The sequence below is a fragment of the Python bivittatus genome, unplaced genomic scaffold (assembly GCF_059951505.1).
Source record: "Python bivittatus isolate LINGU-HERP-01145 unplaced genomic scaffold, Pbiv_v1 ctg000330_np1212, whole genome shotgun sequence".
In the NCBI taxonomy this organism is placed as follows: Eukaryota; Metazoa; Chordata; class Lepidosauria; order Squamata; family Pythonidae; genus Python; species Python bivittatus.
Window position 1 is genome coordinate 37,354,840 of NW_028277058.1, and position 18,914 is coordinate 37,373,753.

The 18,914-nt window shown below is 38.8% G+C and overlaps 1 protein-coding gene across 3 annotated transcripts in view; it reads left to right on the forward strand.

Moving 5' to 3' along the window:
• CSNK1E (casein kinase 1 epsilon) overlaps positions 1–18,914 on the forward strand; it is a 42,226-nt gene that overhangs the window by 14,136 nt on the left and 9,176 nt on the right. For all 3 annotated transcript variants that reach the window (XM_088141037.1, XM_025170007.2, XM_007433456.4), the window contains exons 3-6: positions 2,411–2,521; positions 2,688–2,836; positions 3,364–3,592; positions 17,599–17,769. In XM_088141037.1, coding sequence (XP_087997163.1) covers positions 2,411–2,521; positions 2,688–2,836; positions 3,364–3,592; positions 17,599–17,769 — 660 coding nt within the window. The remainder of the gene's footprint in view (positions 1–2,410; positions 2,522–2,687; positions 2,837–3,363; positions 3,593–17,598; positions 17,770–18,914) is intronic.

An 18,914-nucleotide genomic window follows, 5' to 3' on the forward strand; every position in this document is an offset into this window, starting at 1 on the left:
AGTTAAAGCATAGAGATGTGCTTTAAAGCCTGCTATATGAAAAAAATAAGATCTTGATTGAAGTCTAGAAAATTAATATCACCGGAAGTGAGAAGATGTTCTTCCATTTTGATTGAAGCTTTATACAGAGTAGGGTCCCTTCCTATAGCTTTTTCCTTCTGCATTTCCATACTGAAGGAGGTGCTTGGGTAGGGTTAAGACAGGATTACTTAACATATGATAGAAGGGTGGGAAAAAAGAGGAGAATGTGGTCTCATGTCTTAAAAACGACTGTGAAAAATCTTTGCAGTTTTAGAGAGTGGAGAATGAGTGATATATAAATATTTTGGATAATTGCTGCTAGTTTACACCAGGTTCTGCTTGACAAGGGGAGAACTCAAGTCACGTTTTCAATTTATGGGTAATATTGGCATATCAGAATCTCAGCATCCCAAAGGATATGAAATTTTATAGCTCTCCCTCTTCGTGACACTATTTGTGAAGTTTCCTATGTTGGTTCTTGCAGTGTATTCTGCAAATGAAAATCTTTTACTTTGGGCCCTAGCTGCCTTATTAACTCCTCTGCTACAGAGCTATAGTGTCTGAAAAAGAAGTCACCACTGAGACACGTTGCGCAACTCTAACATTAGGAAAGAGATTGTGGTGTAATTGCTTCCAGCTTGCATGTTCTGCTTCCTTTTGTCATTTTTTATACATATATATGAGCCACATCTCTTAGCACAAGGAAGAAAAGGCACACACACCCCCATTTAAAAAAAACAACTTATTTGTAAAGATAGGATTACGTACTACACTAAAACAGTTTCTGGAATTGTTGGCAGCTAAATTTGGCTCCCTGTCAACTCTTGATTAAAACAGAAATATAATAGCAGCTTTTGTATAGTAGTCTCTGTGTAGTTTAACTTTTTAAAAAGTGTTTATTTTTGAAAGGATTAAACTGTAAAGGTTTTTATATTGTCGAATGTAATTGCCTAAAGCAGAAGAGAGTGGTACCCAAAGGGGGCGGGGGGGGGTTGCTCACATGGGATTGTGTGGTTTTCAGAAATAAAAGCTAACTGGCTGTTGGCTTGTTCACTGTACTTTATCAGTATGTACCTTGTTCTATTGGAAGTGGTATTAGCAGTAGTGTCAGCCTCTCAGGATGTGAAATGAACAAATGAAAGCAAAAACATACTTGCTTCTTGTAACATTCTGATTCATATCATTTGCAAAGCTGATGTGCTTTTGCTGGACGGCATGTACTTGAGATGAAAACGGTGTCATTTCCTTTTTTTTTTTCCTTAATTTTATTAAAAGTTTTAATTACAGTGGTAAAAGATAATACAAACTAAAAAAGCAAAGAAAAAGGTGCAAAAAGGAAAAAAAAGAACCCCCCAAGAAAGCAACTTCCCACCCTCATTACAAGAAATATAAACAATTTCACAATCTCTTCACCTCCTCTTAATTAACAGATATAAAACCCTTCATCCCATAACTCATCTCAACTATAGGCAAACCCAATAAGTAACTTCTTATCCAATCCAGGTGTCAGCAAAAAATCCAAACACATCCAAAAACATCCAAATCTAAAATAGTAACAATATATATGAAACTCAGCATTCCACATCTCAACTCTTAGGTGTAAGCAAGTCCACATTAGAAGGCATAAAGTGGTCTCAATATCCTAATGTGAACAAAAGTCTAAAGTTTAACATGACAAAAATTTCTCCTTTAAAGAGAACAAACTCACAAATATCCCTTTAAGTGGAAAGGCAATTAGATAAAAAGCCAGTTTAAATGCTTATAAGATTAGAATACGTAAAGTTATAGAGAAAAAGGCTTACGCACCATATTAACTGTAAGTAAACCCAATACATGACATTTTCCGTTCCAGATGCCAGCAAACAAAAGAGAACCACCCCAAATAACATGTCCCATTAAAATAAACATTCCATATCTCAACTCTTAACTATAAACAAATCCACCTTTATAAAGTAATAAAGTTATCCTAGTATTCTAGTATAAAAAGAGTGCCATTTTTTAAAAACATGCTGGCAAGTTTATCTGTGACATTACAGGACTATTTATTTATTCACATCAGAAGACAGATATTGAGAGTGATACCCAAATGCTTGCTGGAATAGTGTAATTTTTTTCTGTTTTCATACATTTCACTTTAAACTCCCTTCATATTGAGTACTGTTGGGCTAGGGCTAGAGAGACCTAAGTTCAAATCTCTGCTCAACCATGTTCAGGGTTTATGAATATGGGTTATATTTGTGAGCCTCATTAAGCCCAGTCTACTCAACCTACTTTACAGAGCTAGTAGAATGATAAAACAGAGAAGAAGAACCCCCCAAAGCTCCTTGAGGGAAAGATGAAATGACAAATCTACCAAAGGCTTGATTTTTTGCTTTTGTTTCATATGCAGGTGCCAATATTGCCACAGGGGAAGAAGTAGCCATTAAATTGGAATGTGTGAAAACCAAGCACCCACAGCTCCACATTGAGAGCAAATTTTATAAGATGATGCAAGGCGGAGGTAAGTTCATAGGTTTCAGAGCTTGATATCTGTGTCTCAGTATTTCATAAAGGCATTGTCAATGTCTTAAAAGATTTATGAAATGAATGAATGAGTGAGTGAATGAATGAATGGTATGTGCACATATCTCCCCCTTACCCAATTTCCTCTTCTCATCTCTTTCTAGTGGGTATCCCTTCCATTAAGTGGTGCGGGGCAGAGGGTGATTATAATGTGATGGTGATGGAACTTCTGGGACCCAGCCTAGAGGATCTCTTTAACTTCTGCTCCCGCAAGTTCAGTCTCAAGACTGTTCTGCTTCTGGCAGATCAGATGGTAAGTTCTTACTTGATTTTTAGCTGTCCCTTGTGCTCTTCTTGGTTCTCTTTCACAGCAGTTGCTTGTCCTTTATTAGGCAAGCCTGGGGCACTCAGATGAGGCTGAAAAACATTGGCAAGTCCATATGTACTTCTCTAGCTGTTATAGACCAAAAGGCAGGAACAATGCTGTGTTGTAGACACTAATGAGAGGAGAGTAGCAGGTGGGACTTCTTGCCAAAGTTGAGGGCTTGTATTACCTTTAAAGAACCCTCAGTGTTGTTTTCCCTGTTCCATTGAAAATTTTTGCCTTCCGGCTCCCAGCCTAGGCATGTGTTCCACTTTCATCTGCTGTGGGTAGGGCTTCACTTTTGCTTTCTTACTGCTGAACTGTGGGAAGAATTGAGATCCCCTGATTTCTTTTTTGAGATTATAGTGGATCTTCTAGTTAATGAGATTACAATGTAAAACTTGCTATAAAATTATTGGCACCTTCTTCCTCTAGTCTCTCTCACCCTTCCTCCATTCTTCCCAATCCATTTCCAGATCAGCCGTATTGAGTACATTCATTCCAAGAATTTTATCCACCGAGATGTGAAACCAGACAATTTCCTTATGGGACTTGGCAAGAAAGGCAACCTAGTGTACATCATTGATTTTGGTCTGGCCAAGAAGTACCGAGACGCCCGTACCCACCAGCACATTCCCTACCGGGAAAATAAAAACCTAACTGGCACAGCCCGTTATGCCTCTATAAACACTCATCTTGGGATTGGTAAGTATTTTATATTCCCACATTGTTGAAAATCTGATACGGTGGAGAGAGGTCAATTAAATCATAACTTGTATCATTATATTGGTTATAATTTTGGTGGGATGGGATATACTAATTGCTAATTTAATGGAAGCATAGTTCCTTTAATCTTGAAGTGTTTTGTTCTCATTGTATGGTATTTTGCCCTACCACAGTGTAAAATGATTATATTGTCTTCAAAGTACCTTTCAGATTAGCTGTAAATGTAGAACTTGATTAAATGTTCTGTTAAGAGTCAACTTCAGAAACTTGAGTCTTGGGTTTTATTCCGGTTATATCTCTGAGGCTGAATTTATATAGCAAGTTAAGCCAAAATGCAGGTTGCTGGTTTGTAGCTTAATGTGTTATTTGAACCCAGCCATCATATGTAAATCATGGTTTATTTCTAATTGTGCAGGCCAAGCAATTGTGGTCTGTTAAACCATTAAGCAAGCCATGATTTAGCATAATATGCAAAACTAGCCTAGGTAAATTTATTCGATTTGCATTTCCCAGACTTAATACATAGCTTTGTAATTCAGTTCTCAGTTATAATATAGTTCTTGGCTCAAGATGGACTTAGTGAATTCCTTACCACAGTTACAGTTGGAACCAGTTTATATATAAGTGCATTTGAAACTGACATGCATCATGTTTCAGGGTTGATTATCCCTAATAAATTGAAAAAAAACAAAAAAGCACAATATGAATTAATTGGAAGCACTGATAAAATTCAACGTGTTGGAGTCCTGACTTGAAATGGATTAGAGCACTGTATCACGAACCCTAAATTGTTTGGTTATTCTGCCCTCCACAAATTGCATTTTGCATTAGCACATTTCCTGCTTAGGAAGTAAATAGAGGTGTAAATAGATAAAAAATGTGTGCCACCAGCTTTTCTAAAAATTCTGTATATTGGAGCATACCATGAAGTGATTGTTCAAAGAGTTATTTATCCATAGATAGTTGTTGTTGAATGCCCAGTGCAAGTAAAAATAGTTAGAAAACAAATATAAATTCAAAAATATGGATAAGGTCCAGTGAGGATGTAACAGATACTAAGTGGTAACAGCTAAAGATTGTTTAAGTAGATTGACTTCCCCATTTTAGAGTGATTGGTTTCTTGTGATACAAATCTGCTATTTGAAGCATTTCAGAAGTGCTTTTTTATGCATTTTAAAGAAGCAACAGTTTATTTAGTCAAAACCATATTGAATTGGCTGCTATTTTGGAATATATCCCTCACATTAAATTGGGCTGTGGCAAGCTGTTCATTGGCGTGCCCTTTGTCCCAAAGGCCTTTTCAGCAAAACTACTTATTCAGGGACATATTATAATTTCTGGTTAAAGTTTTAGTTAAACTTACTAGCAAATCAAAGAGATTTTTGCATTACCATCCTACCAGGGTAGTCTTAATATTCAAAAATCAGCCAGCATATTTTTATTCTTACCGGCTGCTCCTCTCATAATGAAGATGGGAAAGCTAAAGAATGTAAAGAAGAGGACAAAGTACAGCAGCTTCCATACCAGGAAAAGATCAGACGCTTGGACTCTTTAGGTTTAGGGGGGGAAGATAGAATGATTAATTATATGGGTTAATTGATTCTATTTCAGAGTTCTGAAGTTCAGGTCCCTTTGTGATCTGGTTTGTAAAAAGGAATCTAATCAATGAATTCAACATAGATAATTCATATATTATTCAAGCATGTGAATGTGTATTTAAATATTGTAGGATTCATTGCTTGAATAGCTATTTTTTGAAAGGGTTGGACAAATGTGCGAATCTTTCAATGGTAATTAGTTAGAAAAACTAAAAATAAAACCTCTAGGTTGAGATACAGTGTGCCTGTGACAACTAAATACTAGAGATGAACAAAGCACAACATGTATCCTTTGGTTGCTAGCTTACCATGAACACTTAGCTCTCCACTAGAGATGAAGGGGACTGAATTGGTTTATGCTATGATCCAGCAAGGCAGTTTCAGGGTTTTGTAGAAATTGTAGGCAATTCCCAAATACCCTTCCTTTATTCTTACCTGTACCACATCACATCACTGCAGAATATGAAGCAGTGATACAATATGCGGTTGTATCCTTGTCCTGACTGGTGAATGTTTAAATGTCATATTTTAACCAGCCTTGTGCACTGGTTATTGGATTTCACAGTGCATTGGATTTGCACAGTGCATTGCGTTTCACAGTGCATTCACAGCTTGCATTGGCTACTGGCATGATCAAGGAAGGAACCATTATGACTTCAGAAGCGTGCAAAACTGATCCCACATTCCACAAATACAAATATGATGTGTTGTTGCTCTTTAGGAGTTTGGATGCAGAAATAGTTTTTGCAGCTGCAGAGAAACTTATGGTTGACAGAATGTCTTCACCTGACTGTGTTGAAACTGATAAAATAAATGTTGCTGCTTGGAGAATTAAGGGGTGTTGTAAACATCCACGTCACAGCTAGATCAGAGGGGGAAGGAGCAGTGAGTGTTCCACATGCTCTGCATTTTGAACATTGCCCAGAAATACTGGGTTGCATTTCCTTCACAAGTTTCTGTTTTTAGCTGGTTGAAAGAGATGGGGTTCGCTCTCTCTACACCTCGGATAACTATATTTTTAATAGTTGTTCTGATCCAAGACGCACTTTCGTTTACCTGGAACGTTCTGAGCAGCAGGAGTGACTAGATCCTGGATCTTTCTCAGCATCTGTAATTATCTAACTGAATTGTATGTAAGATCCACCCCAGTCCAAAAATTGTGATAACATTTAATTTGATTTTTCTTACTGCCTGATTTCACAAATATGATAGCATAGTACCTTGAGAGAGAGAGAGTGGGGAGGGACTTTGGTTAAGATTTTTAGCACACATTGTTGGGCTTGACTTGACTGGGTGATTTTCCAGCTTTGAAAAAATTCCTCTCCCAGGGATCTGCTTCCCCAAAAGTTTCTTACTAAAAAAAAGTATGTTTGTGTTACTTGAATGCAGTTGGTTTGCTCAGAATTTCAACTTACTTCCTTGATTTCGCTGTTGTCTATGCAAACCAAGCTGTATAATCTTCAGATGTGTTTACTGTTCCCCCTTAGGCAGCATGCAGTGGGAGGATGATTAGTAAGAGAGGCAATCCACCCTTTGCTATAAGGAACTACTGGCTTGGTTCCCAGTGCTACACCATAATGTTGGGTATCTGTTATGGGGATGACATGTTACATAAATCCATCCCAAAAAAGAAAATGTGGTTGACTAAACATAATGAATGGATTCACATATTATATTAAACCCAAATTAAACTACATTTTAGTTTGGTTCTCATATAAATATCTTCCAGGGAGCCCTGCGTTCCTAAGAATGTAGTTAGACTGATAGGTTTTAGAATCTTTCATATGTGCTGTTTGGCTAATCCAGTCTTCCCCAGCTTGGTGCTTTATAGATGTTTTGGGATGCAGTTCTTAATCTCAGCCATCGTGGCTAGGTCATTCTATATGAGAGTTGGATTAAGTTTATTTATAATTCATGGTGCAGGGCCTGGATATCTTACAGACTGCCTTTCCCAATAGTTTCTGACTATACTAGTGGGACAACTGGGAATCCCTGCCAAAGGTCCCCACCTACCAGGAACATACAGTGCATTCGGAAAGTATTCAGACCCCCTTCACTTTTTTCAATTTTGTTATGTTGCAGCCTGGTACTACAATCATTCAAATTCATTTTTTTCTCATTAATCTACACTCAGTACCCCATAATGACAAAGTGAAAACAGAATTTTAGAAATGTCTGTAAATTTATTAAAAAGACAAAACTGAAACACATGTACAGTGGTACCTCAGGTTATGAACGCCTCTGCTTACGAACTTTTCAGGTTATGACCAGCTCTGGCCGCAAAAATTTACCTTGGTTTGCAAACTCCACCTCGGGGTATGAACCGGATCCACGGCCATTTTCCACCATGACACGTAGTCCGCGGCCATTTTCCACCCGTGCCACTTGTTCCACGGCCATTTTTCCAGCCGTGCCACGTGGTCCGCGGCCATTTTCCGCCCATGCCACGCGGTCCGCGGCCGTTTTTCCGCCCTGCAGCATGGTCCGCGGACGCCGGAACAGATTAACGGTAATTACATTGAACCTTATGGGAAAATTTGCTTCGGGTTGCGAACAAATCGGGTTGCGACCAGAGTCATGGAACGGATTAAATTCGTAACCCAAGGTACCACTGTACTTAAGTATTCAGACCCTTTACTCAGTATTTTGTTGAAGCACCTTTGGCAGCAATTACAGCCTCTAGTCTTTTTCAGTATGATGCGACAAGCTTTGCACACCTGGATTGGGGGATTTTCTGCCATTCTTATTCGCAAATCCTCTCAGGTTGGATGGGGACCATTGGTGGACAGCCATTTTCAGGTCTCTCCAGAGATGTTCAATAGAGTTCAAGTCAGGGCTCTGGCTGGGCCACTCTAGGACGTATCCAGAGTTGTCCCTAAGCCATTCCTGTGTTGTCTTGGCTGTGTGCTTAGGATCGTTGTTACATTGGAAGGTGAACCTTTGGCCCAGTCTGAGGTCCTGAGCACTGTGGAACAGGTTTTCATTGAGGATATCTCTGTACTTTGCTCCATTCAGCTTTCTCTCAACCCTGACCAGTCTCCCAGTCCCTGCTGCTGAAAAACACCCCCACAGCATGATGCTGCCACCACCATGCTTCACTGTTGGGATGGTATTGGGCAGGTGATGAGCGGTGCCTGGTTTCCTCCAGACATAACGTTTAGAATTGAGGCCAAACAGTTCAATCTTGGTTTCATCAGACCAGAGAATCTTGTTCCTCACAGTCTGGGAGTTCTTCAGGTGCTTTTTTGCAAACTCCAAGTGGGCTTTCATGTGTTTCCAAGTGTTGTTGCAAAGGGTCTGAATACTTATGCAAATGTGATATTTCAGTTTTGTCTTTTTAATAAATTTACAAACATTTCTAAAATTCTGTTTTCACTTTGTCATTATGGGGTACTGAGTGTAGATTAATGAGAAAAAAGATGAATTTGAACGATTGTAGTATCAGGCTGCAACATAACAAAATTGAAAAAAGTGAAGGGGGCCTGAATACTTTCCCAATGTGCTGTATGGCCCCCACTCATATGACCCCCCAGAAGCTGGTGAAAAGATGGCTCTTCCAGGGGTGTCTTTAGGGATCAGTTGCAACCAATAGCCCATACCTAATGTCAAAATTTTAGCTAGTATTCTTAGTATTTGAATTGCAAATTAGATTATGGATTTTATTAATTCATTTTAATACTGATTTTGTATTGTGTTTTATATTGTAAATTCTGTAAGCCGCCTAGAGTCTTGCATGTTTCAAACAGTAGATATATTGCATTAATAAATAAGTTTATAATGTCAATTTTTACAGCCATCTACTTATACACAACTCTGAGTGTCTAAGAAGGGATTTAAAAAGTATAACACTTAAAACAAGATGTCAGCAACCATACTTGGGGAAAAAGTACAGTTGCATTTAAAGAACCCCTGCTTAGGGAGGTTTGGGCCTGAGAACAATGGAAGTTTCTTTTGGCACATATTGGGGGCTCCCAGTTGTAGAAGTTAACATTTTCATCTGGTCTTCATGGAAAATTCTAACCTAGAAAGATGAACATAAGAAACATCATAATTAATGTATGGCCTCTTTCTCTGTGACTAAACTGACATAGTGTGCTAAGTCATACTTTGGTTTGTTTGGTTTTGGATTAGCCTGTTTATGAACCTAGACATTGAGGCTTGTTCATTCCATAGTTAAAACAAACTGTGGCTTAGCAAAATTTGTGAATCTTGCCCTGATTCTTGAAAAAGGTCGCTACCAATAGGTCGCTATCAATTGCAAAATGTCTCAAACTTGAAACAGTTCAGCCTTTTCAGTATTCCAAATTTAAAACAACTTCATTTCAAGCCTTCATTTCAATTTGAGGGTTAGAATACTTCTGGTAAGGTTGAAATGGGGCCAGAACACTTCAGCAAAGTCAGAACAGCCAGTTTTTCAACTTGAAGAGTTTGAGCTTAAAATATTCTGCACACTGGTAGTTGCAAATTGTCTTTGATCTCATCAGTTGATAGTTCTGTACTGTATTACACATGCACATTATTTCATTACTTGAATCACTTCAGTTGTTACCAAGCAATTCATTTTTCATAGCATACAGGGGTTGAGTTTGGGTTTTATATTAAATTATTTATATTATATTATATTACATTATAGCTAAAGCGCTAAAGTAGGGATTGGTAATTGGCAAGTGTGGTTATTTATTTATTTATTTATTTATATTTATTAAGAATTTTTTCCTTAGTGCAAAAGAAAGGAAAGAAAGAAAAAAGAAAGAAAGAAAGAAAGAAAGAAACCGAAAGTACAAAAATTGAAAAAGAAAGGAACTAAAGTTAATAAATATATAAGTTATTTCCGATCTTCTTTTCAACAGATAATTACAATCTTACTGTCTTAGAATAGTGTGCAGATCTCTTCAGCCCCTCATTTAATCCACGTCTTTCTTAATCTTCAGATCCATAGATAGTCATGTCATTTCTTCTTTCAGCAAAAAGTCCGTATAAGGTTTCCAGTCTTTCAAAAAAGTTTTTGTTTTTTCTCTGACCAAATAGGTCAGTTTTGCCATTCTGCAAATGTTGACATTTTCACAGTCCATTCCTCCACTGTGGGGATTTCATTATTCTTCCATTGTTGTGCATACAATAATCTTGCTCCAGTTACCGTATACAAAATCAATCTACCATGTGTTTTTTCTAATTCAGTAATTGGCAAGTGTGGTTTGATCAACTGGCAAATTAGAACTAAAAGCCAGAATTGAAATGGGTTGCAATTTCAGCTGTATTAGCAGAGGTTTGGTACTATACTGAGACTAATGTACAATAATTGTGACTATTACAGAACCTGATTACAGGTAGTCCTCTTTAAGTGACCACAATTGGGACTGGCAACTTGGTTGTTAAGCGAAGTGGTCGCTAAGTGAAACCACAACTCTGCTTATGGTCTTACTTCAGCTTTCCTTTGTTTTACAGGCCTGTGAAGGTCATAAATGCGAGGATTGGTCACAAATTTACTTTTTCATCACTGTCGTACTGCGAACAGTCGCTGTACGAGGCAGTTGCTAAACAAGGACTAACTGTATTACCCTTAAAAATAGGAATGCTAAATAGGTACAAAATAAGAACAACTACAAGCCATGGCTTGGTGATACCTTTGAAAGCTCAACTGAAACCCTGACTTAAGATCTAAACTATAGTTGGTACAAAGCACTATTTTCCAATTTAGGATGATGCCTGCATTTATAAAATGTATATAAATCTTTGCATATGTAAAATACATAGACATGTGTATGTATGGCAAGATAATGACAGTATTCAAGATGCATACCAATGCTACATAGTGTTTTTCATGTAGGATTCTTTTCTCCTATTAAAACGCTCCTAGTCAAGGTTCTTCCAGCATGCTACAGCTGCCATGGAACAGCTACACATCAATCAATCCTATATGCTATTTGCATGGATGGTTCTTTTGGACTTGGGCAAATGAGCTGATAAACTATGTTCAGGTTTGTTAATAGGAAGAACATTCACTCCTAGCAGCCAGATTAGTGCATTGCGATGAGTGTTATAACACTCTGCAAAGTAATCACTAACAAAAGTGGTAAACCACAATTTCTTCTGTATAGAATAATAACCTGATGGAATTTTCTTTATGGAAACCTTGTCCTGATTCAAACCAAACTAAGATGAGGTGCTTTAAATCACAGAATAGTGTTTGTTGGATGGCAAAAGGCAAACCTTTGAATTAAAGGTACTGAGCTGAAACAACTATGTTGTGAATGTTGGATTTAAAAAGGTTTTTTGATCTTTTGAGAGGAGGTAGTAGATCCTGATAGTCTAAAACAGCATAAGTAAAATATCTTCTGACCACTTTTCTATCCAGAAATTGTCTTTTTAACTTAAAAACCAAAATCCATTTCATTTAGAAAATCCTTCTTTAAAAACGTTTTGCCGTAGCCTACCAGCTTCATAGCCCCTGGGTAAATGCAGCATGTTAATCATACATTGTTTGTCTCATGCTTCAGAGCCCTTGTCTTCCTGAGCTGACCTGCACATAAAGATCAATCCTATACTATTGAAACATTGTAAAGAAAATTGTCTTGACAATTTTGGTGAGGACAGGCCCTCAGAGAATAGTGGGAAATCTTGTGAGAAGTCAAGGCATTAACTGTAATGCCTCAAAATATGGTTATTCAGACCACTGAGAAAAGAAAAAAAAAGAATTATTTGAAGACTGAAATTCTAGACTTTAAAAATGCCACATTCTGCCCTTCTTAAGGGTGGGATAATTTAAGTAAACATGCTTGATTTTCCTCCTTGGGATCGCCCAACTTTTGCTTTTGCACTGTTTTAAAATAGAATTTAGGGGAGGAGGAGAATGGATTGCAGTTAGTTTTATGTATTTGTCTCTGATTTTCTGAACGGTGCACAAAAAAACCCCATTTAAATTCCTAGAACAAGTTAAAGGTCTGGAGGACAGTTGGGGTGTGAGTATAATCAAATCTGCTGGGAAAGAAGAGGAGGATTAGAGCACAACGTTGGGATGAGTACTTCAGCCAGAGGATTTAGAATTGGGAGGAGCAACGTGAAAAGGCATCCCTTGAATCATGCATTCCAGTCAATTTTCACATGCTCAGAAGATGACTTCCTGCATATCCTGCCCCCTCAGAGCTCAAGATATCTGAAATACACACTCTGAGGTGCCCAGAAGAAGGGCCTATAACAGGCTCTGTCTAAATAGCTGGAAGAGGATAAAAATACATTCGTGATTTCCCCGTTCCTGCTTTGGAGTACCTTTATTCACTTTCCTCAGCTTTGAATCGTACAGTAGAGGCCTAGATCTTTCCAGTCCCGCTGATCCTTTTTTCCAGGACCCATGGTGGACTTCATACTGAAATAAAGCACTATCCACATGAACATGTTATGCATATTTAATAAAAAGAATGGAATGTGGGAGTTGGGGGAAAAATGTAAAATGCAATAAGGCTCGGTTTTAGCAGTGTGGGATTCAGTCCCTCAGTAGCCATGCAAATGTTGTGGGTACCTTTCAATAGCATTAAAGGGTTTCAGAAGTACTGACAGCTTGTTTTAACTGTTTGGCAAAAGGATTTAAACCATGGGAACTTTGTAGTCAGCAACATACCAAGATGAATGAATGAATAAATAATCATGAAATTGAATTTGGCTGCAAGCTCGGAATTAACTCTCAGCCTCATTTGAAAAATGGAATATCTGCTCCATTCTGGATTTGTGGAAAAGTAAAAACTTGCTGTGCTGTAACATAGGTAGCCTCTTGCATTTCAAGGTGTGCACCGCTATACATTCTAACACAACCCCTTGTATGTTTGCACATGTTGTTATTGTTAGTTAATAGCTTGCACATATCATGGGAGGCTCAAATTGACCAGAGCTGAGCTGCTCCTCCTGTCAATCTGCAGTGAAGATCACCCAGTCATGTTGATGACCTGTTCATGTAGTAGCATTGTGCGCGAGCCATTCGGGTCAACACACAGATGTCCAGGGGCATGGTCAGAGCACAGGCAAAGAAGGCTAACTTGGGGATCAGAATCCATTAGATGGCAGGAAGATCTTGAACTTGTAGGGAGTTGAATATGTGCCTTATTTTCTGAACTAGTAAAAAGTGGGTATGATAGCCAAGGAATTAAAAAAGAAGTGCCACAGCAGATTCACATCTTCAAATGCAAATCACTTTGCTCGCAGTCTGATTTAAGCTGGGGAAAACAAAGGCAAAAGACAGGTGTAAAAGCTGTGGGTAAGAGGACTTCAGCATTACCTTGCTCTCTGCTGTTTCTTGGCAATAAATCATCCTCCAACCTTTTGATGGCAACTTACGTTGGAAGACAGCTATCTGCTTGTGTCAGATTTCATTGTCTCATTGATCCAAACTAGGGCAAGAAAAAATATCAAAGGGCTGACTGACTCGGCTTCTTACACAGTATAAGAAGATGGCAGGCATGAGGGGGAGCACTAGAAGATAAGGATGGCGGCCCTGTGTTTTGTTCTTTTTAATGATGCAAAATGGCTTCCAGCATTGAGGGAAGCAATGAAAAATGGATTCTTGGTTGGCTTGTGTATCTGCTTCCTTATGAGTCCAGCTGTGAGCGAAGTCAGTGATACAAGCTGTGTGAATACCCACAAATCTTTCAGGAAATTGAGTGTTTTCCTTTTTTTTTTTTTTTTTTGCCTTTTTAAGCAAGGAGTCTGCAGTTTTGCTCTGTGTTCTCTGAAATTGTTGTTACAGAGCAGAATCAACAGATTGTTAAATGCATTGATTAAACTGAAGTAATCTTATGACTGAGTTATGCTGCAATTAATGCATTGGTTTCTTTTAATGTACCACAGGGACTTTGTTTTTTGTAACAGTAGAGTGCCAAATAGATAATGGCAGAGTGTTTAAAATGCAGATCTGCCTGAGGTACAGTGCATTTGGAAAGTATTCAGACCCCCTTCACTTTTTTCAATTTTGTTACGTTGCAGCCTGATACTACAATTGAAATGTCTGTAAATTTATTAAAAAGGAAAAACTGAAATATCACATTGGCATAAGTATTCAGACCCTTTGCAACAACACTTGAAATTTAGCTCAGGTGCCTCTTGATTGTTGCTGAGCTGTTTCTACACCTTGATTGGAGTCCACCTATGGTAAATTAAATTGACTGGACATGATTTGGAAAGGCACACACCTCTCTGTAGAAGGTCTCACAGCTGACAATGCATACTGTATCAGAGCAAAAGCCATAAGTTCAAAGGAACTGCCCATGGAGCTCAGAGACAGGATTATTGCAAGGCACAGATTTGGGGAAGGCTACAAAAAAATGTCTCCTGCACTGAAGGTGCCCAAGAGCCTCCATCATTCTCAAATGGAAGAAGCTTGGCACAACCAGGACTCTTACAAGAGCTGGTCGCCTGGCCAAACTGAGCAATTGGGGGAGAAGAGCCTTAGTAAGAGAGGTGACCAAGAACCCAATGGTCACTCTGACTGAGCTCCAGAGATCCTGTGTGGAGATGGGACAAAGTTCCAGAAGGACAACCATCACTGCAGTCCTCCACCAATCTGGGCTTTATGGCAGAGTAGCTAGACAGAAGCCTCTCCTCAGTGCAAAACACATGAGAGCCCACTTGGAGTTTACAAAAAAGCACCTGAAGGACTCTCAGACTGTGAGGAACAAGATTCTCTGGTCTGATGAAGCCAAGATTGAACCTCACTTCTAAACGTTCTGCCTGGAGGCAACCAGGCACCGCTCATCACCTGCCCAATGCCATCCCAACAGTGAAGCATGGTAGTGGCAGCATCATGCTGTGGGGGTGTTTTTTAGCAGCAGCAGGAACTGGGAGACTGGTCAGGGTTGAGGGAAAGCTGAATGGAGCAAAGTACAGAGATATCCTCAATGAAAACCTGTTCCCCAGCACTCAGGACCTCAGACTGGGCCGAAGGTTCACCTTCCAACATACAACAATCCCAAGCACACAGCCAAGACAACACAGGAATGGCTTAGGGACAACTCTGTGAATGTCATAGAGTGGCCCAGTCAGAGCCCTGGCTTGAACTCTATTGAACATCTCTGGAGAGACCTGAAAATGGCTGTCCTCCGATGGTTCCCATCCAACCTGATTGAGCTTGAGAGGATTTGCGAATAAGAATGGCAGAAAATCCCCCAATCCAGGTGTGCAAAGCTTGTCGCGTCACACCAAAAAAGACTCAAGGCTGTAATTGCTGCCAAAGGTGCTTCAACAAAGTACTGAGTAAAGGGTCTGAATATTTATGCCAGTGTGATATTTCAGTTTTGTCAGAAAGAAAGAAAGAAAAGAAACCCATCTGTCCCAGCACATCTAATTCTGATAGATTTGACATTTTTATTCTGTTTGTAAAATAGCATTCAGAGTGGTATTCAGACAAATGTGGAATAAAATATAAAACACAGCTCTGCCTCCGGAATTTGGCATGTGACAATGTTTGGGCCCTCTTTTCGGTCTTTAAAACATATAATTTTAAGCTTGGGAGACCTGTTTGTTATTAGGGCTGCACAGGAATTTAGAGTTAAAGACAGAAAGCTGTTCACATCACACCCATCTGCAGCTCCTTGATGCAGCTGTGCCTTTTCTTAGAATTGCTGGGCTGCCCACTGTAGGACAGTCTCAGGAAAAGGCACGTTTAGTTTCAGGAATTACAAAAAGGTACTTGTGTGTGTGTCTGTGTGCATAGAAGCATTTTTTAAGCAGTGCACAGCCCTCTTAGGCAGGCTGTGGCATTGCTTTGTAGCATCTTGTGTCATGGTATAGTCAGTTAGGATACTGACTTTGACTAATATGCGTGTTCATTTATATCAGGAGCTTAGCGTGATGTGCTGGTTCTTTCTCCCTATCCTAGTTTGCTTTTGCAGCAACTCTTAAAAGGTAGGCTAGACTGAGAGTGACTGACCCAACATTTCCCAAAGGGCGTATCCCTGAACTAGAGTATCCTAATACCTCATTCAGCACTGATGCAAATATATTATCACAGTATCCTGGAGATGAGTATTTCTCACTGATTTAAAAACTTACTTGGGCTGTTGTTTCTTGACTTTCAAACAAATAGGGATAAAACTGGATAAAACGTATCTTGAATCCTGCTTTGAAGTCTCATCAAGTAGATTTTTTATTAGACAGTGTGTCTAATAAAATGCAAACAATTACACAAGTCTCCCTTTTCTTTGCAAACAGTATGGTGAATATGATGGTAAATGGAAAAAAAATCTTTTTTTCTTAAGAATATTTCTTCCATTGTTCTGGATGTAATCCTAGTAAGGAAATGGTATAGATATAGTAGACAGAGAAACCAAAGTACAGGATTACAAGATAGATTTTTTGTTGTTGTTTTTTGGACAAAATAGACTTTTGGCCATGGGCTAAAGTCTAGATCAAAATCCATCATAGTTGACCAAGCATTCATTGAACTGGAGTGCTTAATTATATACTACATTTCCCCCCTGATTTCTACCACTAACCTCCCTACCCCCATCTCACAATTTAAATATGAAATGATTATTTTCTTTTAAATTACAGGTCCTTTCCTGAGTTTTAGAAGACATGCTGGGAAAAAAGATGTGGCTTATAGCAATCTTGGGATAGGAAGCTATATGAAAAAGCAGGTTAAAAGGTCATAGGTTTTGAGGGTGAAATAATATGCTTATCCTTGTGTTTTTACTTTGGAGATAGTAGTCTTGATTAAAATCACTCCCTGGATGTTGGGGAGAATCTGAATTTAAAGTGGGACCAAATCTATATATATTGTATTTATAATCTGGCTCTGAAATCAGTGCCAAACAATAGGGTACCTATAGGAAACTAAAAGACCCTGTACTCTTCTTTGAAATCATATTAAAAAACTCTAGTCAATTTTTTAAAATGTTGGAGAAATCTGGATTTTTAACATTTGTTTATATTGTTAATTTAGCTTCGGTTGTGAGAGAAGCAAACATTGATATTCCTGTTACAACTATAGCAGTTTCACTAGATCTTGTGCATATATTTTTGATGTCCAGTTACAAGGGTTTAATTGGTTTTTATTTTGTTTTATGGACACTGAGCTGTTAAGGATGATTTCGGCATCAGTGCTTTTTCTGCCCTCGCATGAAATTTTACAACCTTCAAAGCCTTGCCTGTGACTTCCTGCATAGTTTTGCAGGACTTTTTAAGAAGCAATGAACACTTACATGCATTTTAAATGTAAGTATAAATAAAAGCCTGGATTCCTGGCAGGTTTGACCAAATAGATTCTGTAGCTTTCTTAAATTGTCTTTTCCTCTTTCCCTGATGTTATTTTGAGCTGTTACAAGATCCACTAATTTTCCCTTGTTTTGAGTTGTTGCTGGAACATCTCTAGCCATGCCTGTATTTGCATCTGTCTTTCTCCAGAACAAAGTCGCCGTGATGATTTGGAGAGCTTGGGCTATGTGCTGATGTACTTCAATCTTGGCTCATTGCCTTGGCAAGGCCTGAAGGCTGCCACAAAGCGACAGAAATATGAGCGCATCAGTGAAAAGAAGATGTCGACACCCATCGAAGTGCTCTGCAAAGGCTATCCTTGTAAGATTTCCCTGTACTCATTCTCAAGTTCTAGGTTGCTTTTAGTGGTGTGTATGCATAAGCATACTCAGATTTATAGTCCTGATCTTGTTTTGTGTGGCCCATCTTATCAATTTAAGAGGAAGTTCTTTCCTCTGTATGCCAAACACCAGACAACACTAGAAGTTTTCCTATGAATCCTGTCTGTAGCAGCCATTTAATAACAGTTGTAATTTGGAAGTAGTTACAGAGGTGCCCCTGAGCGAAGGAAGATTGTACTAACTGAAGCTTATATTCTTGGAATAAAAACCATAGTTATATGTAGTTTGTATGAATTTAGAAGAGAAAGATGCATGTTTAGATGGTTCAGTAAAAGGTGGTTTGGAGGAAAGAAAATATGAAAATAGTACCAAGAATTAGGGTGAATAAATGATGTGTTTACTTAAAAAAAAATGATTGGGCTCAGTTTTGGAGAAGACCCAGGGAGCCATGGCCAAAAAAGCTAGATCCTCTTTCAGTGGAAAAGAGATAAAAGAGAACTCCAGGGAGGATTTTAATAGCTGGACATATGTCTCCCTGTCTCCAACATGTCCAACCTAATCCTAATCTTAAAAGGAATCGAAAAGCAGGATGAACATTCATCTCTTGGGCCTTCAGCCTGGTAAATATCTGCAAGCCTCATTGTGCCATTGGGTAGCTGTCTTGGTGCTTGCCTGGCATTTTTTCTATTTTTGTAACTGGAAAAAGTTAAATGGGAGCATATCGTGCTACAAAGCTGGCGCAGTTGAAAATTTGCAGATATTTCCAAGAATACTTCAGGAGTCTGTGTACACACCCAGGAGCATTATTAGGGGGGAAAAAATCATAGCAACCTGTAGCTCAGTTTGGGTACCCACCTGCTTATGAAAAAGGCAAGTTATGTGGAGATGGTTAGAAGGGGCATTTGAGAGCAACCTCCCCAGTTTGTCTTTTCATAAATGGTTGTTTTACGATGGGCCATCTCCATCATGGCAGTCATTTTGAAGGAGTGTCCCTAGCATGCTTTCAGAATTCCAAATTTTCCCTCTGCCCCCAAATGCTTGGAGGCTCCTAATTTATCTAGATGGCTAGGATGATCACTTCTGAAGATGAATGCGTATGTGTGCATTGCAGACAGAAAGCTCTCA